We start from the raw sequence: 26,700 nt of genomic DNA, 5'->3' as shown, positions 1-26,700 counted from the left end.
ACTAGCAAACATACTACCTGCTCTCTGATATTTGCCAATAAAATTTTAGCTGTCACCTGACCTTGGCCATCATATTGGATTTTTCTAAAAATCCACTTTAATCTATAAAATATCTTATAATTGAAATTTTACTTATATCGTCACTAGTGTGAGTGCTATCAAGGTTGAGAAGGGCGTTTGGATCGGTCAATACATATGGTTTGGCAGTCATCTTGGTTTTTGCAAAAAAACTATGATACCATGATTGAATATTGTTCAATATACTTTTCCAAAACTAATTCCCCATTCAAACTGAAATTTTACTCATACCATCACAGGTAAAAATGGTAAAAATTGCCAAAAAAATACAAATATACAAACTTCACTATAAGTTTACTAGGTCATCTTCAGGTCACCTCTATGTACTTGCTCGCTCATTTGAAAGAAATATCAAGGAAGAGGAAGTTTTGATCAAAAATAGTAAAAATTGCCCTACCAATACAAATATGCATGCATAGTTCACCATAATTTAAATGAATCCTATTTTGTCATCCGTAGCAACCTGCAAACCAAAATTTAAAGCAATCAGACCATTGGTTTCAGAGATGAACATTTTTTTGATAAAAAAGGCAAAAATTGAGAAAAAAACTCATTAAAGGGACAAAGTCGGCCATTCTTTCATGAATTTTGTTTGATACGATATACTATTTAATATAATATATTGTTAGACATGTTGGAAGATACTGAATGAGTGGGTGACCATGCGTGTATTTGACACCGGTTTTAGACACAATACATGAAACCATTGCAAAAATGAGTTAATGGTCATGACCATTTATCGTGTCTAAAACCAGGATCAAATATATACATGGTCACCCGTTTATTCAGTATCTTTCAACATGTCAAAAAATATAAATAGTATCTCGTATCACACAAAACTCCTGAAAAAATTGCCAACTTTGTCCCTTAAAATAGAAAACAGCCAATAGTGGTATCAAATCAACATTGGCCTAAGATACATAAAATAACAAAATATGACTGTCTCAATGATCTGAGGAGTAGTGCCTGAGTTCTTGATTTTTGATTGTTTTTCCCCTTTTTTCCCGACCTCATTTACATATTTACAATGTCTGCATGTTCATTTTATGAACGGTACACCACATACATGTATGGCATCACTACAATAAAAAATTAGCTTAAAACATGCAGCAGTTCTCAACTTTTTGCCAGTTGCCATATGGCAAATGGGAGCTAAAGACTGCAAAAAAAATCTGACATTGATACAATGTAGGAGTTTTGGTCATAGCTTTTAGAAAGCAATCATGAGTCTTTGTCAAATATTTATCATGACAGATCAAATTTACTGAAACATTGATACTGAAACAGATACATTGTCCACATCATTTAATTCCACTTCTCATTTATGATTTCTTAAGTTGATTTGCGTCTGATGTAAATAATCTTGTGGTAACCTAAAAACCTAAAGAGTTCATGCATAAAAAGCTTATTTCCTTGAAAAACTTCACAGTTCCCTCTAACAAGCTGAAGAAGTCTATTCAAGCCATAATTCTTGGCTAAAGACATGTAAAATCTTACCTGTCATGGAACACTAAAGATGAAAATTTAATGTAAATTGTTGCACAAAGATTGTTAGTAATAATTTGAGGCTTGAAGCCCATGATTATACTATCTTTAAATACAAAATGAACCAACACACTTGAATCATGTTATTTGATGACAATATTCAAGATGTTTTACATAAATGAAAATGTAAAATATTTGCTTCTACTGTAATGAAATTAAAGTCTGTAATTTCCATGCGAAACATTCGCATTTAGAGGTTGCATGACTTGCAACCTTTAGGTAAAGGGACACTATGCAGTCACTAGATTTAACATTTATTTATGTTTTTATCTGTCACTGGAGAAGTACAAATCTCTGTTACTTTTGACTGTAAGATGATTAGTAGATTGTTTGTCACACACTCATGCTCTGTTCTTGTATAACTTGATACAGTTTCTACTATAGCATTTACATGTACCGGTAGATATAGGATTAAAGAAATCCATGAAATGCAAATAAAATTGGCAATGCAAATGAATTTTGGTCATAATTTTGGTAGAACTTTTGATACTGCTTCTAGAAACACAGATAATGTGGAATTTCGAAATTTTGAACCAGCAGATTTTGGGGATTGCAGGTACAGAATATATTCAAAATTTAAGCGAAATTATAAAGAGAACAAAATTTACTATTATAACTGCAGAACAGGGGTTAACTAAACTAACCATAGTTATCTGTACATAGATGGTTAAGTATCTTGTGTGAAAACCTAGTTATTTGATGTTTTTGACTAATTTTGAAGTTGTATATGCATTTCTAAATCTAAGATTATTTACATGTAAAGAATATCATTCAGCCAATGAGCAGCAACCAAGTATCGATATCTGTACTTTGTGATGTACATTATCTTGCATAAAACTAAAATAACAAAAAACTTCATTACCCTTGAGAAATCCTTTGAATGCCTCAGCTAGTATTGTGTTACACAAACTCATGATTTTGTACCTTCTACTGTATAGACTCATTGACCTTTACCCTTGAACATACTGGTATCAAATTGACATGTATGAGTGTTTACATGTTACACACATCAACTACTTCCTATAAAATGTAATCAATGTACATTGAGTTCATTTCTCAAAATATCATAATTCTTGCACTATATCATATAAAAATTGTCTATAAAATTTGAGAAAATTCACAATTTTTAATGTCCTTGGACTTGACAGATGATCATGTATATGTACATAAATTTCTCATACACATACTCCCTACATGTACATCAATGTATTCGAAGTTACGACTTAAAAGTGAAAGAAATTACATTTGACATTATTTACATGCCCTTCAGGTAGATTAGATTATGAGGTTCAGTCAATAATGGGTCTCTGTTAACTCCCATACAAACCACATCTGAAGGCGCAGCGTTGACTAGCTGTTCCCAAACAAAAAACTTGTTGAAATCAATCATATTGACGTATGGGTTGAGTTTATTGACAGCATCTTGGGTAAGAAGACTGTTGATATGGCTCACGGAGTGAAGGAAAACATGTTTGTTATTATGTAACTGCCAGTGGACATATTTTCCATTTTAATAAGGTTAAACTTCATTTTGCATGTTTTAGAGGGATGCCTGCTTTCCCAATTGTGGGCAGTTTTTTCTTTGACTTTACCTGGTCATTTCACTACAATAACCTTCAGTGTGTCTTCAGTTGTGATTGCTTTAGAGTTGGCGGTGACCCATACAAGTGAAACTTTCAGTCTGCATGTATCAGTAGAGATATATGAATAGTTTGTGCAGTGCAATGAGTCATCTTGAACTCTAAGAGTCATTACATGTATACATAAATTCAAATACAGCTGCCACACTCTGGTACAAGCTGTAAAAGCCATTGTACTTTGTATTTCAGTATTTTAAAATTTATCCATTGTCCTGCATGTCTTAGCATCAGATGGCGTTCACTTTATTCACCTACATGAACAATTGCAATGGGTAGTGCTCTGCAGTTCATTTATTCTGCTCATTTCATGAGCAATCATATCCTGAATAAAATAATGAAATGCACACCTCACTGTGTATTTAGCAAAATGCCAGCATTTATGCATATTGTTATGGTGTTCATAAGGATGCACTGGGATTGTGATCACAGTCTGAATCACCGGTTGTCTTACAAAAAATCAGCATACTGTGGCATGTCCAGCTTGACCAGAATATCATAGAGTTTTCCAATTGTGGTGTTTTCCTTGACTTCCCAGTCAGAGAGTACTCTTTCCATAGGATTGGGTACTTGGTCATAATACTGCATAACCAGAGGCTCAATACCTAACTCATCAGCAACAACCCTCCAGTCATGCAAGCCTGAAATAGCCAACAACAAATTCTCAGTAATGTTTGCTTTTTCAAAATAAAGATTGGAATGCTATATATCTACTGTAGTATGGGAGATGTGTTATGGACATCCTACTTGTATTCTGTCAATGTTCAATAAAAAGTGACAAAGTCTATCCAGTAATAATCATGATGAATAGTGCATTGAAAAGAGTTGATATGTTTACAGTAACAGTGGCAGTTACTGCTGAGTTTGAAGAATCACTAGCCATCATGGTATTGTAAAGACAACCATTTTACATTTTTAATTGTTTGTGTTTATATAAGTTCCTATTATGATCATTGAGTGGGATCACTTTATCACTCAACTTAAAATTAAAATCAATAGCATTTTACGTTACATGTTACAGAATACAGTACGTCGGTTTCGAGTTACCATAAGACCATGCAGTAATTCAAGGATTTTAAGCTTTCGCCACAAGGGGCACTCTTACTTTGACCGGAAGTGAGGGCTACTTTCTGGACTCCAGCCTGCGTACATTGCGATAACACAGACTCCGTATCCATAACCTAAGTTTAGTCTACTTTCATCTGCTCTGTTGAAGCAAGTTTGTATATCATGTAACCGTCGATCGTTCCCTATCATTCTCAAATGCAGCTCCAAAAGAGAAAGAAAAACGCCTGAGATCGACATGGATAAGGATGATACGACGTGAACTAAGCTGGGTACCTAACCGTTTTCACAGTTACATGTGATTTATTCCGCTCTCGGACTAGCGCCCCATAGACATGTGTACATATGCCTGAGAAAAAGAAAATCAGGAAACCAAATGGCTATTTCCTATAGTACGGTGGCCCCTACACGCCACGGAACTCTATTACTTTTGAATATAAACTCTAATTTTTCTTGACAATATCTTTAATATTTGTAAGAGATTTTATTTCTCCACCGCAAACTTTTAATTTTGTACGGGCATCTTTATCTTAACATTATCTTAACTTTAACTTCTCGAAAGTACTTTTAGTTTTAACAATAAAGAAAATATGTTTCTCAAAAGTATTTTTTATTTTGTAAAACAAACGTAAATTTTTTCAAGATAACAGACTCCCCTACACGTCATGGAAAATTATTACTTTTGAACATAAACTCATATTTCTGGGCAATATATATAATATTTGTAAGAAATTTTATTTCTCCACAGCAAACTTTTATTTCTGAACGCGGAAACTTTATTTTTGGAGTAAACTGTTTTTAAAAACTTTACCAAAAAAACTTCAACTTTTAAAAAATAACTTTAACTTTTGAACAAAATATTTGTTTCTCAAAAACGTTTTTTATTTCGAAAGAAGTAAAAATTGTTCACAGCAAAGTTTCAGATTTTTGCTGAGCGCGAACTGAGTTACTTAAATGACATAACCTTATGTTTTTAGAGCAGAAAACTTAAAATCTTAAAGAAAAGTTTTATTTTTCAAGAGTAAAATTAATTTCTTTATGGAAAAAAGATTTTCTCAGAGCAGCAAATTGAAATATAGTGAATGAAACTTTTTTCTCAATGGAGAGAAATTATTTTCTGAAGACAACAAAACTAATTCCTTCAAGATATATTTTCTACATATGAGTGTGGTTTAAGAATTTGGTAAAACTGAACTGAGAAAGAACGAAAAAGGCATGGAAAAGTCAAACTTACCTTTCTTCAGAGCGAAATTTATTTCTGAGAGGAGAAATATTTCATGTGAGGGCGCAATTACCTATAATGCATAGCAAACTCTTTCTAGCGAGAGTAAACATATTTTGGGGAAGAGTAAAACATTTTTCCGACGAGCAAAACTATTTTAACGGCGGCGGAAGTTAAAGTATCCCACCATGCAACACCTAAGTTTGATGACCCAGAGTCTCCGAGTTGGTAGCCAGTATCAGACAGTTCGTGTTCGTGTGGGCTACATGGACGATCTGCTCTCCGAGACAACCATGACTGACTTCATCGGCGATACGGGCATGCCAGCCCGGCCCTACCCTGCCTGCGTACGATGCTGTGTGTTGGGGCCGTATACTATAACGCCGGGAACTCACAACATCGTACACAGGGCTATGGGCACGCGGTTCAGTTGCCACTTGTCTGAGTCCCCGAAGAACGGTTTTATATTTGAGTGATTCGTCCTGACGGCAGACGGTGTGCGACGGGACAGCATTGGGGTTCTTCATTAGCTCTGCATGAAGGAACCCAATGCGGTCGGTCCATCCCGTCGCACAACGTCTGCAGTCAGGACGAATCACTCAAACACAAAACCGTTCTTCGGGGACTCAAACAAGTGGCAACTGTTGAACCATGGAGGTAGTAGAGAAGGAGTCACAACTAGGCGGAGATCAAAGGGACCATGTGTTTTGCCGCTGTTTGCCTTACAAACTACTCCATTAGCACCAACGGGACTTGCGAACGCGTTTTCTCGGATTTAGTAAACAAGATTAAGTTCGTTCGGGGTCGTTCGGGTGTTTCGGCCGTCCCTCGGCAGTTGACAGATCTTCAAACATGGTGTCACGTGTCCAAGCGTCGCGTCGGGAAGTTCGAGTCGTTCCACTGATTTTGATGTACACGATGTTAAAGAGGTCGAGGAACAGATAATTGAGGAAGGGAGCTTTGGTATCTGCAAAGGCGCGGAAACTGAGTTGATCATAGCTTGCGATTACAAAAAAAATGACATACATCGTAGAGCAGCATTGTTAACACGCCAACTTTTTCCAAATCCAGTTCTTGGTTCTTGCCGTGTTTTATCATGTTGTACTGGCATTAATGATAAGGTTAAATAAGAAAGCATAGCTTTTAACTGCTACATCCATGACTTTTATGAATGGTCGCGATATAAAAACAACACGTACGATGCATTGAAACAAAGCGTCGCAGCGTCGCCTATGGCGTCCCTGGCGTCGCGTCATAAACACCCGGGAAACGCTACAAGTTTAACCCACGCTCACGGCAGTGCTGCAGTCCGCTGCACCATACTCAGTACATGATTAAAAAGTTCGTGATCAGAACTTTCATTCTAACAAGGAAAGGTTCCTGCGATCGAATGTAAAGTATATAAAAAACGACGTTAAAATTACCAAGATTTTGAGAATGAAAAACTTAAATTCCTTGTAACTTCACTTTTTGTGGACGGAACGTGTCGGTTCTTACACTATCATGACGCACTTGACCCAAGCTACGCAAATACAGTCTTTGCGCATGTGTTATGACACTGTGGAGAAACTGAGTCGCATTAGCAAACCTAGGTCAATTTCACTCGGTTCGGTTGCGAAGGTACCGTCGGCAACGCAGATGGCGGGAAAGGGTTTTAAACAATGGACATAAAGGGATTAAACCAATGGTGAACAATAGTAATAAACGTAATTATCTCAGTTGTGACTCCTTCTCTACTACCTCCATGGTTGAACCGACTTGTTTGCAACGCAGATGGCGGGAAAGGGGTTTTAAACAATGGACATAAAGGGATTAAACCAATGGTGAACAATAGTAATAAACGTAATTATCTCAGTTGTGACTCCTTCTCTACTACCTCCATGGTTGAACCGACTTGTTTGCAACGCAGGATGGCGGGAAAGGGGTTTTAAACAATGGACATAAAGGGATTAACCAATGGTGAACAATAGTAATAAACGTAATTATCTCAGTTGTGACTCCTTCTCTACTACCTCCATGGTTGAACCGACTTGTTTGCGTGCCCGTGCCCATAGCCCTGCGTACGATGCTGTGTGTTCCCGGCGTTATACGGCCCCAACACACAGCATCGTACGCAGGCAGGGTAGGGCCGGGCTAGCTGCAGTACAGTACGGCAAACCGTCCGACCCAAATACCCATGTAAAACCTCGAGGTACTGTACTGCAGCTAGGGCAGGGCTAGCGTGCCTGTATCGCCGATGAAGTCAGTCATGGTTGTCTCGGAGACTCTGGGTCATCAAACTTGGGTGTTGCATGGTGGGATACTTTAACTTCCGCCGCCGGTAAAATAAAGTTTTACTCGTCGGAAAAATGTTTTACTCTTCCCAAAAATATGTTTACTCTCGCTAGAAAGAGTTTGCTATGCATTATAGGTAATTGCGCCCTCACATGAAATATTTCTCCTCTCAGAAATAAATTTCGCTCTGAAGAAAAGTAAGTTTGACTTTTCCATGCCTTTTTCGTTCTTTCTCAGTTCAGTTTTACCAAATTCTTAAACCACACTCATATGTAGAAAATATATCTTGAAGGAATTAGTTTTGTTGTCTTCAGAAAATAATTTCTCTCCATTGAGAAAAAAGTTTCATTCACTATATTTCAATTTGCTGCTCTGAGAAAATCTTTTTTCCATAAAGAAATTAATTTTACTCTTGAAAAATAAACTTTTCTTTAAGAATTTAAGTTTTCTGCTCTAAAAACATAAGGTTATGTCATTTAAGTAACTCAGTTCGCGCTCAGCAAAAATCTGAAACTTTGCTGTGAACAATTTTTACTTCTTTTCGAAATAAAAAACGTTTTTGAGAAACAAATATTTTGTTCAAAGTTAAAGTTATTTTTTAAAAGTTGAAGTTTTTTGTTAAAAGTTTTTAAAAACAGTTTACCCCAAAAATAAAGTTTCCGCGTTCAGAAATAAAAGTTTGCTGTGGAGAAATAAAATTTCTTACAAATATTATATATATTGCCCAGAAATATGAGTTTATGTTCAAAAGTAATAATTTTCCATGACGTGTAGGGGAGTCTGTTATCTTGAAAAAATTTACGTTTGTTTTACAAAATAAAAAATACTTTTGAGAAACATATTTTTTTATTGTTAAAACTAAAAGTACTTTCGAGAAGTTAAAGTTAAGATAATGTTAAGATAAAGTTGCCCGTACAAAATTAAAAGTTTGCGGTGGAGAAATAAAATCTCTTACAAATATTAAAGATATTGTCAAGAAAAATTAGAGTTTATATTCAAAAGTAATAGAGTTCCGTGGCGTGTAGGGGCCACCGTACTATAGGGATTATGCCACCATGTCATCTTCGACGTTCGATTTTACTGTGAAAATTAGCAAGTTCATCTATCATGTAACGTCGATCGTTCCCTATCATTCTCAAAATTCATACCTGGTACTTAATTTGCTTCAAAAATGCTCGTTTTGTGTGTTTTCGGCCAAATTCGACGGACACATCGCCAAAACATAAGCATGAGCGACATTATTCGACATTATTCGAGTACAACAACTGGGGCGAAAAGCATAATTCTTCCAGATCAACCAACGTACTCGCTAAACGAAACAGCAACAGTCTCGATGTTGGCGTCTCGCCAACGCATGTAAAACGGGAACTTGCCTCGCTACTCGAAGAGCAAGATCACTAAAATGCATTAAAATAAATTTTCACAAACACAAACTAAGGAAAGAATCTACACTGCGACTGATGAGAAACCACACTCGGGTTTCGAAACACAAGCGTCAAAGGGCCACTCTATCAACTTTGTCACACCATAGGCCCGGCTGCGTCTCGCCATAAGCTTTCCCCACACGAACAAAACATTACCGTACACACAAATCCAAACTTCCCTACATATATCCGAAGCGAAACAAACATTTTTATTAACACAAACAATCGGATAAGAATGTAGGAATACATATTCGAAACGAATGAAACACAAACTCAACACAAAAAACATTTTGGATAGTAGGTGGGGAGCCTCTTTCACATTTTTTACATTGGTTTCTAATCCAAGGTCAATGGATTTCTCAGCAAGCTCTACCAACTCAGCCTTTTTAGCTTTGGAAGGAGGAATCTTCCTTGCTTTTAAAATTCTCGTAGCTCTTTCATGTTCATTCTGTGGACGTCTGCACGGGTGATGTTGTGACTTCCCTCCATGACTGTAATTTTAGCCCCCACTTTTGCGAAATCTCGAGCGCCCTCATGCGACCGATGTTAAAAATTTGCGTGTTTTCTGATAACTCAAAACCGACGTAGTGTGAATTGTATCAACGTTTCACTAGGTTATGCGTCATGTGTTATCATTGATTTCTTGTGAGTTTTACAAATCAACCTTAGGTATTATCAAGTAATCATGATTGGCAGGGACTCACTCCCGTGATACAGAACAAAGAGAGATCAAACATGACTTGGGTGTTATACCTAGCCCACTACAGTGTTCTGGGCTGATGCTCATCACAGTAATATTGAGCCTTTGGCTCAGACATCATCAATTTTACTGTCATGAACACCATCCGTATGCCGGCAACAAACATTTGCTCTTTCTCTTACTATTGTGTTTTATTATTTGACTGTCATACACTTGATGCATTACTACAATCTTTGTGGTGGTTATTGAAATGATTACCCATAGTGTTTGTTAGAATGTTTACGCAGAGAAAGCCAAGTGTACAACTGAAACAGCACAGTAGATTATCAGGGATTATCAGGCTATGAATAAAATACTGCAAAGAATGTAACAGAGCACTTGTGCTGAATATCAACTGACACAAAATGGAGGGAAATGTTTGGTCCGTACTTTGCAGTAGTTTTGTAATAACCTCATTATTATAAACCTTACACCATGTACCAATGACTTGTATGTCAAATGACAGAAAAGTGACCATTTTCATGCACTGTCAAAATTTTTTTTCCCAATATCCAGTGGCAATATGAAGCATGAACTTAGATGTACTTCTGACAGCCAGTGCAATTACAGGTTAGAAGCAAAAGATAACTCCTGGAAATGATACAATAGGCACCTTGAAAGTGTCCAAAAGTGAAGCACTTAAGGCAATGCTAGTTGCACCGTTTTCAGTACCTGGGTATGGTAAATCATGTGCAATGAGAATTCCGCATAGTTTTCTTCAGTGCTTCTAAATTCTACCGTACTGTTCTCTATGGTAAATGTATAATTTATACGATGTATATAAAACTTACCATCAGGAGATTTTATGTTCAGTGCCATACACAAATATCGCCGATATTTATAATTCATGTTCATTACTCTTTTATTGGCATCCTGTTTAGGACCTTGACAAAGAAAGAAAATTACCAAGTTTCATTAATATGCTTCATATAACAAGATATATATTCATTAACTGTGCATCTTTTAAATCAGAGATATACTTTCAAGCACGAAATTGTTGATTTCTTGTTCATATCAACAAAAAACTGTCATATCAATGATGTGCGATGTATTCATGTCCCATTGATGATGTGTATAAAATACATGTACAGTACCTATAGGTGCATTTTCTAAATTTACAATCATTATAGTCCTATCCGAAACTGATCTGCTATGCTGTATACCAAGTACCCCATTTTACACTACTATGGGTAAGGCTGCGTTCACAAATAACGATTAGGGGGGGCTGGAGGAATTTCGATTGAAATCTTATTTTTTTTCAGATCCCCCCCTAAGTACCCCAAAAAAATTTCAAATGCCCCCCCTCTATATGGTCAAAATTTTTCAAGTCCCCCCCCCCCACTATCACAGGCCCGCATATTTGTAAAGGATGTGAGCGCAGAAAAAATAAACATATTGCACCGTTCCGCTCACAGGTGTTCAACACTACCTGTATTAGCACTTTTTATAACACGCCACATGCTCATTCCGTGTCGCGATTCGCCAGAAAACGTCACGTGACGAGAAAATAGATACGTCTAGTCCCCATCGGATCGACAAAAGTGACGTCAGAGGGTATTTTTGAAAAGCTATTTCCCTAGGGAAATAGTTGTGACCAAATTTGGAAAAGTGCCCGGTCACGTGACCGTAGTGTCGTCTGCAGCTTTGCAACAATGGCGGGTGACTAGAACGTGATGTGCGTCCGGGATAGGTGACGACACATTCTCTAAAACAGATTTTCCAACATTTTCCGACATTCGAACAGCGTAGGAACGTGAACAGCTCATCGACGGAAAAGATTAAAGTGCAACTAAGGATGTCGCTAGGTATGCTTTGAATATTTTTTGAAAGAAAGTGGTACCACGTACAACTCAGTGAAACCGCTGTGGGAACATCGCCCATACAGTAAACTTGTCACAATGGATGGTTGCGGTGCAAAATATCAAAACACATTAAAAACTATATAACAATACGACATGAGCATGTGGTGTGTTATAAAACACCTATAGCCTGGTCTTTATTCGGGCTATAGCGCCCGTCTATTACCCCTCGTGGCCGTGTGTTACCAGAAACACATCGCTATACCCCTCGGCCTACGGCCTCGGGGAATAGCGATGTGTTTCTGGTAACACACGGCCCCTCGGGGTAATAGACGGGCGCTATAGCCCTCATGACCAGGCAATAGGTGTTTACTATAGTCATATTCTCAAGGCAATTAGTTCTTTAAATGCATCAGTGATTTTTTTAGATTTATTGGTCTAAAAGCCAACTTGAGTTAATCCAACTCTGGCCAGGTCAATTGCTCCTGCTGAGGAGCACACAAAATGACAATCATGAGAGAGTAGGCAAATTGTGAATTCTGGCTAATTGCCATATTGCACTGTGACCTACCAAACATTTTTCCAAAACTACAAGACATCTATGAATTAGATGCTACTCTAAATTGACAATACTGGAAGGTTAAAATGTTCCACCAAATAAATGTTTTAATCTCTGAAATCTTGGGTGTAATAATTTCAAATTTGGTTAAAAAATAAATAATTCCATTTGGTCAAATATTTTTACTTTTAGTCTTTACTGTTCAAAGTTTTACATCTGTATCATTTTATAACAAGAATATGAAAATTTAGAAAACTAAGCATGGTGACCCTATCTTTTTCTGTAATATTTGATTATTCTTATATGCTAGAATTCAAACATTACTATGTGTTCTTGCATGTGTTGCTCTCTGGCCTGATCTTGTGTACAATTATGTTTCACTGTCATGAGCGTCATTTGACCCAAACTCTTCTTCAACTACCATGTACATCAGAGTCAGAGCTATCTCTGTCAGTGTTCAGGTATGCAGTGACAGTGACACTGCAGTAGCAGAGCATTAATGATAGTGACACTACCAGTAGGCAGTAGCTGTATTAACTTTGATAATTTTGGCAATATTTTTTGTTCAGTTTTACAAATTTGTTCTAGTTCTACTCCCTACAGCCTGTTGAAATGTCTAGTATTCAGCTTGCTATCACAGCCTATTTATGTGTACCATGCATTTGTATCACTGACAACTGACTGTCAGTCTGGACTCCAATTAAATTATCACTAAATACATATTTATATTTATATATACAGGCTTTGTCGACAAACTAAATATTGTATGTTTGAGCATGCTGTAGGGAGATAGCAAGAAACTGTAGTTGTTATATTGCATAGGAATATTGCAGAAACCATTAACAGTTGCAACTTCTTCCCTGTTACGAGGCTCAAGTTTGTTTTTTTAACACAAATCACACATTTAGATTTTTTCGAGATAAAAGTCATGAAATGTGACAAAATGGTTCTAAATTTTGTTAAATTATTTCTAACATTAAAACATTTTGATGACATTAAAAATGGTATTCATTTTTCATTGAATTATCTACAAAAGCTTGGAATTGGCAAATGTAAAACACAAAAGGGAACAAAAAATTTTCAAGTCCCCCCCCTATAGGTAGAGCAAAATTTTCAAGTCCCCCCCCTCTACTACCCCAAAAATTTTCGAATCCCCCCCCTGAATTCCTCCACCCCCCCCCTAACCGTTTTTTGTGAACGCAGCCTAACCAAGCATTGACTATAGTACACATGTATGCTAACACACTATCTGTGCAGAAACTGTATGGAAAAAGTAAAGTACATTGGTGGAAATGGTAGACAAAGAAATCATACACACATGTAGGAATATAACATGAACTGAATGCACAGCCAATCTACTCAGGTTTGTACATTTGAGATGCCATGTCCATTTCAAAAACAAGATAAGTGTTTTAAATTATGTGTAGGCTTTACCTAGAGAGTAGTTGAAAGATGCTTTCAATTTGGATTGAGCATATTCTCCATGCTGTTATACAATGATGCAAGTATACATTGATACAAAGTCTTCACACATACCTGCCTTTCCAGCTGGGAGGCAGGCTCTCAGCTTTTCTCCGATATCCTCCCTCTCCAATTTTTTCTCTATAACTCGAACTAATTCTTTTTCTTGACACCTTGAATCCATTTGTGACCAATATTGATAAAACCTCCACACAGACAGCTTGTCCTGTGAAATACCGGTATATTGATTAGAACAACATCTAAAATAACCTAGATATACAATACCTCAATGATAGTTATACTTCTGTATTCTAACACGATTCTGAGGCTGAGGCTGAGGCTGAGTCTCACTTTACAAAGACAGAATTGCTACATGAAAATCAATATTTTTTGTCTCTGATCAATATCTTTATTAAATCTGCACCTAAAGTAAACTATAGAGACATGTAGTATGATGTACTGTTGCATCATTAGTAGAAAACAACAGCCTGTCAGGTCAAGGTTGTAGAATCTATTTGAATAATGGCCAGAGTACCGTAGTCTGGTCAACTATTTCACACTAACTTCTGGTCAAAGAAAATACAACTACACAATCCCACTGTTGTAGGATATATCAGTGTGTATTACTTTACAATGAGAAATATCATCATCAGACAACCTTCTGCAAAGTTTTACATAAATATGCCTCCACTAATATGAAGTAGAAAGGTTGTAAGCTTTATGGGACAACACCTTAACATATTGGGGAAACAGAAATGAAAACAAAACAGAAAAACCCATTGCAATGCTCAAGTACCATAGATGCTCATGAAAAAATCCTATGAAACTAAAGCAAGACTTATGAGATGCTCAGGGAACCCACTTTTAATATCATGACATATTTGGTGATGATTTTTGATCTTCTCTGTATTTTGTCAACCACAAAGAATTTGCTGTGTCTTGCACACTACAGTAGGATGCAATTGTCCATGCATGTACCATAGCTTATTTTTGGGTGTTAGGAACTCATTCAAAGGTTGTCTAATTATACATTGTGTACAGAGCTTTGTTAGGATTACCCGTATGTCTATTCATAACTTGCCCTACACAGCATAAGTACATGTACCGTACCTTGTGTATCAAAACCGTTTAGACTTGTCCTTAGTCTGTATATACACTTTAAGGGGTCAAGATACTTCGCACCAAAACCAAGCTGCTCTCACAACTTCATCCCAAAACCATTTCCTAACAAGACCAACTCGTTCCAAGTACTACCTTTTTCATGCCATTTTGTACTAAAACTACTTAACCCTAAAGTTATAGTACCATCATACTACAAACTCGTCCTAAAACCACTATGTATCACAGTGTTGTTTTTACATGCAACCTGGGAGCATTACTGAGTCAAGACATTTTGGCTACCATGAACCATTTATCTTTAATACACAACACCATAAACAGTAGAATTAGAAAGAAGAAAAAATGTAACCACAAAAAAAACTAAAAAAGCTGGTGCCTTGTGCAGACCTGCCAAATGTCAGTTTTTCAAAGTGAACACAGTTTCATTGATGGATCAGTGATAAAGAAATTGAAGCAATACAACCCAGCAAAGTGTCATCTTGAGATGGTACTGTAGGATGACTGCAAAACATGTTGAGCCAGTAGCTAACACATCAAGGAAATTATAAGATACTTGTGAGCTAGTTAATGAGGGAATGGTGCTGAGAAGTAAAAGGTCACACATACCCGGTATGTGCAGCCCCTGAAGCCAGTCATCACAATATATTACATCCAGCAGATATGAAATAAAGGTCAAAAGTCTGTATTTTGACGCACACCTGAGTAGAGGTAGTTGTAAGCATGTTGCCAGAAAATTTCCATCCAAAGTACACATTTCCACTTAACTTTTCAAAAAATTAATTCTTGTAGAGAATAAGTCAATCTCTCTGACAGAAACTTTCTTTAGGTCAAACAACAACCTTAAAACTAGCAGGACCAATTTTTGGTATTTGACATTGTCTCTAAACAAATTTAACAACTTTAAACACTTTTTTCTTTTCAATGTTACAAAAAAAATTGACTGGAAGAATAATTTATCTATGATTCTTGAAACTTTGGAACTTCTTACCTTATCTTCTTCAAGTTCTTGAATTTGTTCTTGTGATAATTTAAGACTAGTGACTAAGATGTTAAATTCCTCAACTGTAAAAGGATCCAATTCTTTCAGCTCATCAATCATTGCTGGGTTTAGGCCTGCACTGGTAGGAGGGTTCCGATTCACTGGTGCCTGGACCTGACATGGAACTTGCATGTGTGTGTGGGTAGCATATTGACCTTGCACGGCAGCTGGAGATGAATAGTAACCCTGCATGTGTCCCTGAGCTACAGGTTGACCATAATGGTACATAGGTGCCTGGAGAGAATATTGACCTTGCATGGGCATCTGGAGGTTATAACCTTGCATGTGTACAGGAATTTGATGTTGACCATGGACTGTTGGCTGCCTATTGTTATGACCTTGCATCATGTGTACAGGAATTTGAAGTGGATTACAGAACGTTGGCTGCGTATTGCCCGTTTGGTCATTTGGACCAGGCTGAGGGACAGCTGCTGGTGTTGCAGATGATGATGGTTGAATACTGGGCTGTGCTGGCTGGAATCCATAGGGTAGTGAACTAGACACTGCTCCCTGTGCACTGGAAGCATCTTCTGGAACACTTGTAGGAACAGACTGAAGATTATGAGTTTGTGGTGCACCTATAAGAGGGATATTTATTTTCATCATAATCATATTTTTTACCAAAATAAGATGTTTTGTGAAACTTCTTTCAAGACTCAATACTGTAGAATTACCGAATTTATTCTTTTATAATTACTGTTTGTTTTTGCTTTTCTGTTGCATATTATACGGTACTCTAAATGAAACTAATTTATGATATATCACTCATGACACTCTAAATGCCTATTGCAAATAACAGGAGTTAGAGAAGAGCAAAACCTGAGAGAAAAATTCCCAGCTAAGTATTACCGTAACATACCTGTACTACTGATATCAAGCCTCTGTAATTGGCCATGTAGAGTAGCAGTACTATCAACTGTGTCTATGTGGGTGACAAAAACCAGAGAAAACATAGTGATAAATTGGTATACATGTAAATTATTTTTGAATTTGCAAGTGAATTTTTTGTGTAATAGTAGCAGTGATTGCCTTGTTGCAGGGCATTGTTTCACAGTCAAAATTGAAACAGCATTGAGTTTGGCACTTTTTACACTGTTGAAGTTGGATAGTCATTAAACAGTTTTAGAATACAGACTTCTTTGCTAGATAAGCAGGTATTGTAGTTGTGAATTTGAATGTTATAGAAAAAATATCAGTATTGTTGAAACTTGCTGGGCTTTTAAGAGTAAGTGTTTCTAAATGCCTTACAATACCTCCATTTAGATGTGGATGCAATGATATTTGATTAAATTTGTTCCATTACAGGGCTTTCTAAGAGAGTCTGCATTAGACAGTGTGCATCTACTCCCATCAGGATACAACATAAATAGTACCGCAGTTCAAAAACCATTTAGTACCTACTTGTAACAAATACTGACTTAGCTTTATTTTGTTTTGTCTGGTGTGCATTATTTCCATTCAACCAAAACATTGAATCCTGATGTACAAATTATTTTCAATAATAATGTTTGAATGTTCTACTTCACTCACCATATCCCTTCTTTTCCAAGTGATCCAGTAATTCTTCTGACTGGTTTCTGCAGTGATTCTCATCAAGTGCTTTTCTCAAAGTGTCTATGGTAGCCCTGCTTGCTGATTTCTCCTTCCATCTGCAAAACATCCTAAACTTCTGTGTTTCTACATCATTGACGTATTGACGCTCTATTGTATCAGATTCAACATGTGTAAGACCAAGATCACGGCAGATGGCTCGGCACTGAGGAACTGTTAACCTCTTGCTGATGAACTTGATGGCTTCATTCACTGTGTCAACTGCAAGAAATGTACATTTATATACCGGTATGGTTGTGGCACTGATTGAATGAAGAGCTATGGTGCAGTACCGTGGTAGGAGAGCCTCTCCTGTCTATGACAGTGACAGTGACAGTTGATATTTGGTCTGTTCACCATCTTTCCATTTATTTTTCACACCTGGTCCGTTGAAATAACCCTGGGCCAATATTAAGCTTGTTTTAGTAAAAGTGACTTTATCAAATACAGATATTGCAATGTCTCTTCTCTTGTTTCTTCTTTGCTGGTATCTTTTCTTAGTCTGACCAACAGCAAATGTTACGTTCAAATTTAGCATACATGTACCACGGTACATGTATATTGCCAGACAACCAACCAGTGAGAAAGTATCTTACAATCCGTATCAGAAATATGTTACAATTGTACTGCTCGCAAATGACGTCACTGTTCTCTCTCATTAATATGCATAAATATTTGTCTGCATTTTCCGCATAAACGACGAAAATAAAACCTGCTAGTGTTACAATGGCTAATTCATATAAATTTATAGTTCACACTACCGGTACAAGCTGATACAACAGCCGCACATGCAACAACAAAATTTGTCTGAATTTTAGGCAGCGTTGTCCAAAGTACGTTGCTCGCGTGCAGCTATATTTAGTAACAAACTTGAAATCGTGATCAACGCTCTTTTCCATGGTTTGCTTGGTATAATAGTGAGCTTACTGTTTCCTATTTGTGGTCAATGAGGGGTGAGATTTTTAACAAGATATCCTAATGGTGATTGGTCTGATCATAGACCTTCGAGTAAAACAGGGTCTATGATCTGATATACAAGTATTAGTAAGAGGTATGGGACAACAGCTATTATAGAATTACTATTACATTTACAGCGGGAAAGGTAGCTATTTGCTCTGCTTCACTGTCTGTGCTTGAATGCAATGATAAATAAGTCAAGGAATGGTTGTAGTGAATTGCAAACATCTCGTTAAAATCAGATTTATACATGTAGATAGTGGTCTACCTCTCTGTATTGTTACATATGATAAAGGTTGGTAGAACGTTCAAGGACAGCTTGGTTCATCAAATACAAAGAAGACTTGCACCATAGATTCATCACAATGTAAGATATCTTGATAAAGACAAGAATCAACATCGGTGCACCCTACTTTCAAAGTATAAAAAAAAATTCAAGATTTCAAGCATAGGCCACCAATGTGCTCTAAGGGGCCTTGGCGCACAGTAAACAAAACTAATTGCATTTGGCCTCAACCCCCTCCCCTCTCCTAGATGAAAGTTTGGAAGTACGAAAATCTAACCAAGTCTCATTCTGTATCTGCATACCAACAATCGGTAATTATATTACCATGCCCTGCCCATCGCATTTTGATTGGTCGAGCTGAACCACGTGACTGACCACAAATACACAGTAATGATTTGTTTACATGCCCGTGAATATGAATAATAAGATACACAACTAAAAGTATCGTAATTTTACAGCTTAAACGTAAATCATAATCAATCAAAAAAATAAAATCAAGTACTTGTAGGTCAAGTTGAGATACTTTTTTCTGAAAACATCTCCGGATTTGCCAATTTTTTACACAGCGCATGACAGTGCGTCGCGTATTGCTCAGTTTCTGGGGCCCAGTTGTCATTCGCTCCTGAAATTTTCAGAAATTTTGACGGTTTTCTTGGGTTTGCTGTTAATATAATTGAAATAACAGACTCCGCTCTGACCATTAACATTTATTTGAGGGCGCGGGCTCGAGGAAAGCCAAATTAACGGGCTCGGCAAGCCTCCCCTGTTAATTTTGGCTTTCCTCTCGCCCTTGCCCACAAATAAACGTTAATGGTCAGCGCGTCGCTCGTTATTTCTATATTACGTAACCATGAAATCATACATAAGCTATCGACCGTCCCCTCCCCCACCCCCAAAAAACCTTCTAAAGTCAATCTATGTTCAGCGCCAACTCAACAACGACCCAACCAATAGAATGAAATGAGACAGTGTATCAAAAACAATAGTTACATTTTTTTACTCGTGCATTTAATCAAATGTATGTCATAGGAATGCAGGTCAGGGTGTAGCGCCATTGCCGTACTGGCCTGGTACACGCCAAACAATATAGCGCAATATTTTGCGATACATAAAAACGTGTAGCGAGATGTTGTGATATGAAAACTACATGGTGCAATTTTTGCGCACGGTAATTAAAATATAGCCAAAACCCTGTACCTAAACACAGAAGTTGCATTTACTGTGCGCATGATTTAATTATCCATGGCCCCTAACTTTTACACTGGTGAAACTACACTTACCTTTTCCATAATCTGTCACAGTGTTAGAATCTAATGCTACAGTTGGCAGTCCACTTTCTTCTCTAAGTTTCACTGCAATGTCAGGGTACAGCTGATCACAGACCCTGACAAAGCTTTGGAAGGCATGTGGGCCTTTTCGTAGGAAGAAATCAATAAATCTTCGTGTGCTGTCTTGAGGTGTGAGGAAGATATGAGTGATCCATTGTTCATCTTCTTGGCTGAAAATCTGTTTTGAGATAAAATATCATAAGACAGTAGGCAAGTTGATTCAGCAGCTGATTAACTATAGCATGCACATCAAATGTAATTTAGAAAAAGTGATCAACTTACTGAAAGATACATAAAGTGTGTACTGTTTTGAGTTTGTTAATAAGTAATAATAATAATAATAATAATTTATTCATTTATATTGCACTTTTTCTAGTAATCTGATCAAAAGCGCATTACAAAACATAACTGGAAAAAAAAACAACATAACAAATTAACATAACTTGGCTTCATCATAAAGAAAAATATTTCCATGAAGTGAAAACAGTGTCATATTACACTGCAAATGCCTCACTAAATAAGTAAGTTTTGAGCTTTGATTTGAAGGCATTAATATTTGGACATTGTTTGATATCATAGGGTAAATTGTTCCACAGAGCTGGTGCAGCAACAGAAAATGCTTGATCACCACATGTCATTAAATTTGAACTCGGTAATGCTAACAAAGAGTAACTAGATGACCTTAAACCTGGTCTAGCTGGTAAATATGGACATAACATGTCACAAATGTAGGCTGGAGCCTGACCACAATGTGATTCGAACACAATGAGAAGAATTTTAAAAATAACGCAAGTACCAATGTAACATACAATGTCTAAAATTCCTCATTTACAGAGAGTGAAATATTTCAGTCCCTGCCTGACGAAGTCTTTAACGGAAACTTGGTTATGTGCGTCTGTCTGTTGGGAGCCATAGTATGATGACTTACAGCTGCAAGTCAACATCTTTTGCAATACAATCAAATATACCGTTACATGTATATGCCAGGTAGTACATGTACCGTACATGAAGTTTTATTTTAATTTTTGCCAGTCTCAAGCAAATGCCAAGACATGCCTAGACAGCTTTAAGTCATTTGTTATCAGTATTATCCACAGCTTAAAAAGAGGGTGACCAATTTACATAACAATATATAATTTGCATATTCTTTTGTTATGAAAATGCATTCTTTTATATTATTATTTATCACCTACATGACTGTAGGCCATACACCATGCTTTGGTATCAATACTGAAGCAAACTTTATCATTTTTCATGCAGTTTTATAAGATTTGCATCATTATACATTAAAAACAATCAATCATAAAAATCAGCCCTACATGTATAGGGCTCAAAACTAGCAGTAGTCCCTGATCATGCATTGACAACTAAACCTTGTCTTGGGACTACTAATTTCCTGAACTTGCATCCTGTTTGACTGCCATGATCATGTGTCGCTCTTTGGTTTACTCTGTTTCAGATATCTTCTTGGGACTATTAATTTTCTGAAATTGTTGTCCACTCGGACTTTCAGGTGTACAAGTTCATTTCGAACAGCGATTGATTGGCACAGGTTGTGCCAATCAAGATATAGAATATTACAATCAAATAAATGATGGGTATACTTGGTCGAAATCCTCTATTTACAATTTGACATTGGCTTTGAACACAACTTCTTGAAACATAATGATACCATGTACCACAGTCTCTCAATAAACGGTTGAGAATCCCACTCTGGTTCTTTTGTTATAGTGTAGGTTTTGATTGGGTTATTTGTTGATTTCCCTAATGGGGATAATCCCTGATAATTATGTGTGTGGCAGAAGGAGTAAACAGTTACAGCAATCAACATCGCATAAAATTAGTGTACACAGTAACAAATGTTTCAACATAATGCTATCCTTTATTGAAATCTCATCACTCACAGGATTTGAATTATAATAACAAGAAAAGTCTGATGGATATACAATAAGAGTTTTAAAATAGAAAAAAATAATATATAAAAAAATGTGTATAGTAGTAGTAGTTATATTTATTATAGTGACTTATGACATCACTAATACAAAGAACTGATTACAAGTCATACATTATGAGAGGTCATCCAGCCCAATGGGCTTACAAGTCACTATAAAGCAAAATTAAGTACTATAGAGGGTCTCAGGACGAAGACAATAATGAACTAGAGTTAAAACTAATAAATAATGTAATCAACATCTCATTCGTGACAAACTTAGGAAAGAAATATTTGCAGCATACACTGCGTCAACTAATTGAATAAAGTGTTGCGTCTTTTCTGAAACGCTTTCTTGATATATTTTGCCGTTAATCTGGCATTATTCAGCATAAGATAACATAATTTTTGCATATCATCAAAAGAGGAAAAACCTTGATTTGTTAACTCAACCTCGTGATACAAGTGTTGACGATGATCATTATACATAGGACAGTGAAACATAAAATGCAGCTCATCCTCGATTGCATTTAAATCACGGTATAAACAGAAATGAAAATTGATAAATATATATTGATATATACTTATAAATGACTAATTAATGCACGTTTATATAAACAGAATACCAAAGTTTGCACTCAATAGTACAGGCTGGAGCAGAAATGTATCACATGTAGCTCTGAGGCTGCTGGAAACAATGTTCGATTTTGCTTGTTCAGTCTCTCATTTTAAAGGATGAACTTCAAAATTAATGCTAACAGCTGTCTCTAATAAGTTCACTTAGGTCTGATTGTCTCTGTATGGGTTGAAATTAGTGGAAATTTAATGCACTGAAGAACTCATTCCTGATGTAATTGTTCTATGAGACCGGTAGGCCGAGGTAAACAGACCGTTCTGTGCAAATCTCAGGCCTATGGGAAACAATAGTATATGCTGTTACCAACAATGGCCAATTAATATGTGTTTTGTAACACAGACTATATCCAATTTATTTACTGAAAAACTGAGAAATTGATCCTCTAGCTGCTATCACTTGTGTCAGTTGCAGATGATGACGACATATTTTTTTTCATCTTCTAGAATGAATGACACTGTACATGTATGTTTGTTGGTAATTCACCATCACTATAATTAAAGTTGATGGAATCTCTCACATTTCAAATACCTTTCATTAAAAAATAGCTCAAAACGATTTTCAACGGGTAGTTAAACCTGGTAAAATGTTACCTGAGTTACAAATTCATTTCATTGGGCTTCCCCTTGCTATTTCAGTGCAATATAAGAAGACCAGGGCCCTGAGGGGACAGCAGAAGTGTTACCAGGGTTCCAGGTTACCAGCCCTATGTGGCAATAATGTTACATGTATGACACTTGTTGCATTAGATATGCATTAATTTGCTGAAATTTCTGTAGGAGAAAAATTGTGACCAACATGAATCATTCGTCAGGGGTGAATTTGGAAACAGATCTACATAAACAACATGGGGCATGCCAACATATTAGAGCTTTAGTGGGGGACTTAGAATACATGGATGTGGAACATTTTAACTCAATGTTTGCAGTGCACTACTTCAGTAGTATTGCATTGGGAGCCGGAGTTCTGCCATCTATACTCATTGCCATCTACACTCCGTTTGACCTTTGACACATACACTGGTACATCACTCAATTGTTATGCAAATAAAATATCGCATTCAATCTATACTGTGCCCTTGACACGGCTCAGGAAAATCGGGAGGAAACATCTTTTACAAGTTGAATTTACGATGAACGGGCTGACTTGCCCAAGCAGAACCATGACAACGACTCAACAAAGTGAGGGCTAGTAGGGCCTATAGTCTATGGCCAGTAGAAATGGTTGCAGGGAGTAAAGATGGCAATGGGTGGAGTATAGATGGCAGGAGTATAGATGGCAAGTGCACTTGCCATCCATACTCCATTGCCATCTATACTCCATTGCTGTTGATACTTTGTTGTCATCCATACTCCATCACTATCTATACTCCAATGCTATCTATACTCCATTGCTATCTATACTTAATTGCTTTCTATACTCCATTGCCATCTATACTCCAATGCTGTTGATACTTTGTCATCCATATTCCATCACTATCTATACTCCATTGCTATCTATACTTAATTGCTATCTATACTCAATTGCTTTCTATACTCAATTGCTTTCAATACTCAATTGCTTTCTATACTCTATTGCTGTTGATACTTTTTTGTCATCCATACTCCATCGCTATCTATACTCCATTGCTATCTATTCTTAATTGCTTTCTATACTCAATTGCTATCGATCTATACTCCATTTCTATTTATATTTTTTAACCTTGACGAGAAAGAAGTTTTGAAAGGTACACAATGAATTTTGAACTGAATTCATTTGCTCTTAGGCCGATTGATTTTAATCATTCACTGTTTGATTCAGAACAATGAAAACTTCACTGAGGTTTATTTCTATAACAAGTAAAACAGATTTCTTTGTTTTAATTTTTATTTAGTCTATCATCCAACGGGCGCTAGCCCATTTACAGGATGAGGTACCCACAACCCTCTACCCCAATGGAGCACTGAGGAGTAAAGTGCCTTGCTCAACGGCCTGAAGATTCAATTTATTTTAGACATTATGTTTGACAGTGACTCAGCAAATCAAGGGCTAGTATAGTCTATGGCCAGTAGAAATGGTCATGGTTGCAGGGAGTAAAGATGGCAATGGATGGAGTATAGATTGCAGGAGTATAGATGGCAAGTGCACTTGCCATCTATACTCCATTGCCATCTATACTCCATTGCCATCTTTACTCCGTTGCTATTTCTATTCAATGCCACGACAAGAGAGAGGTTTTTGAAAGGTACACAATGTATTCTAAACTTAATTCATTTGATCTAAAGGCCAATTCATTTAAATCATATACTGTTTTGATTCAGAACAATGAAAACTTCAATGAGGGTGTTTTTTTATAATAAATAAAAAAACTGAGAAGAGACTTCTTGGGGCTGGTACATTATTTCTTTGTTCATTATATTTCACGAGGATTTATTTTGAAAATAAGTTTGACAATGACTCGACAAATCAAGGGCAAGTATAGTGTATGGCCGGTAGAAATGGTTGTACGGAGTATAGATGGCAGGAGTATAGAGGGCATGTGTACATGCCATTTATACTCCACTGCTATCTATACTCTTTTGCTGTCTATACTTTGTTGTCATCTATACTCGATTGCTACCTATATATGATAGGTTCTGAACTGAATTTCCGATACGGAGCTTGATTGTAAAAGCTGCACTGACATATTTTAATATACCAGAGGGACAGTGAATAAAGACGATTACTGCTGTGAGTTAACGGAATCATTGACAAATTCTGCCAGTCAGCGACTTTGGTAAATGGATGCTTGGAGTACAGCTTTCAATAATCAAGATTACAAACTAGAAACAATGCCTTTCACTTCGGGCGTTTTGCAAGAAAAAAATGTTAGAAATGGATCTGAAATATATTAAAGTATTAGTACATTACAGAGACAAATAAAAAAAACAAAAAACAATGAAAACATGACTGACAACACAAAAACTACCAAAATTCAGAATGTGAGTTCAAACAAAAATATCACGGATCAACCAATCGCCAGTATAGCTACGGGACCCGGGCCACTAGGCCTACCCATGCACTGTACACCCTGTGAAGTTCGTACATTGAGATCCGATCTGGAAACTGGTAAGCTTAGGTGTGTGCAGTGGGTTCTGCAATGAAATCAAACATTTTATTTCCTTTTGCAATTTCTTTAACATTGGGAAAACGATATTTTTTTCTGTTAATAAAAGTGGAGTATAGATGGCAAGAGAGCATAGATGGCACCTTACACTGCCATCAACACTCACACTGACAGTTATTTGCATAACAATGGAGTGACATGCCAGTGCATGTGTCAAAGGTCAAAAGGAGTGTAGATGGCAACGAGTATAGATGGCAGAGCACCGGGAGTAAACCCTTCCACTGTGACCACACACACATACACACATACACACCGTGAGGCTGCTTGAATGATAATTTTTTAGAGCAACGACTTACTGGCAGTTAGTCTTATAATTCTTGTTATACTTATGATATGCAGAACGAGTGGTCACTTTGTGACAAGCGGATTTCTGTTCAGCCACTATAATCGTTACAATACTACAAATGGCAATACAACACGGAAGTTGGAACTAACAAAATGCGGGCAACTTACGTCAGGCATGTATTCTGTCGTTTTCTTAGCATCCAAGCGCTCTACAAGATAAGGCTTTAGACGTCTCAGTAGCTGCCTGTGTTCGTCTTTCATGCCTATGCCAGACATCATGCTTTGCTTTGAGAAGGGAAACCCCCAAACCCACAGCACACGACTAGTATCGACTCGACGGTCTCGTTACGAACTCCTCAAAATAGTAACATGGGGAACCTCGCGCTAGTGAAGCATTTACAAACTGTCGTTCGTCTTCAAAAAAGTCAATTTTATTTAAACTATGCAGGTATAAAAACACATAATATTTAATTAACATAATATAAAACACATTAATATTTTTAAATAATAAAAATATCGGTGATTTATTCTCTCCCTCTATGACTTTTAGTTGAAATGTGTTCTACAAATATTTTTTAGTTCAA

The 26,700-nt window shown here is 36.8% G+C and overlaps 1 protein-coding gene across 2 annotated transcripts; it reads right to left on the bottom strand.

Annotated features, from left to right (window-relative positions):
• Nucleotides 1–1,319: 1,319 nt before the first annotated feature.
• LOC139114824 (uncharacterized) lies at nt 1,320–26,510 on the bottom strand. 2 transcript variants are annotated; one of them, XM_070676768.1, is made up of 8 exons: nt 26,285–26,510; nt 20,075–20,300; nt 17,492–17,773; nt 16,821–16,883; nt 15,911–16,539; nt 13,879–14,029; nt 10,776–10,868; nt 1,320–3,901 (listed from the first exon to the last, which is right to left on the bottom strand). In XM_070676768.1, the coding sequence occupies exons 1-8, from the start codon at nt 26,393–26,395 to the stop codon at nt 3,711–3,713; spliced, it is 1,746 nt and encodes a 581-aa protein (XP_070532869.1). In that variant the 5' UTR covers nt 26,396–26,510; the 3' UTR covers nt 1,320–3,710. The 2 variants fall into 2 exon arrangements, with proteins under 2 accessions (XP_070532869.1, XP_070532868.1); XM_070676767.1 differs by having other exon boundaries at nt 17,492–17,777; nt 20,076–20,300; nt 26,285–26,482.
• Nucleotides 26,511–26,700: the final 190 nt, after the last annotated feature.

The sequence above is a fragment of the Ptychodera flava genome, chromosome 16 (genome assembly GCF_041260155.1).
Source record: "Ptychodera flava strain L36383 chromosome 16, AS_Pfla_20210202, whole genome shotgun sequence".
NCBI classification, from domain to species: Eukaryota; Metazoa; Hemichordata; class Enteropneusta; family Ptychoderidae; genus Ptychodera; species Ptychodera flava.
This window is presented reverse-complemented; position numbering and strand designations above follow the sequence as displayed.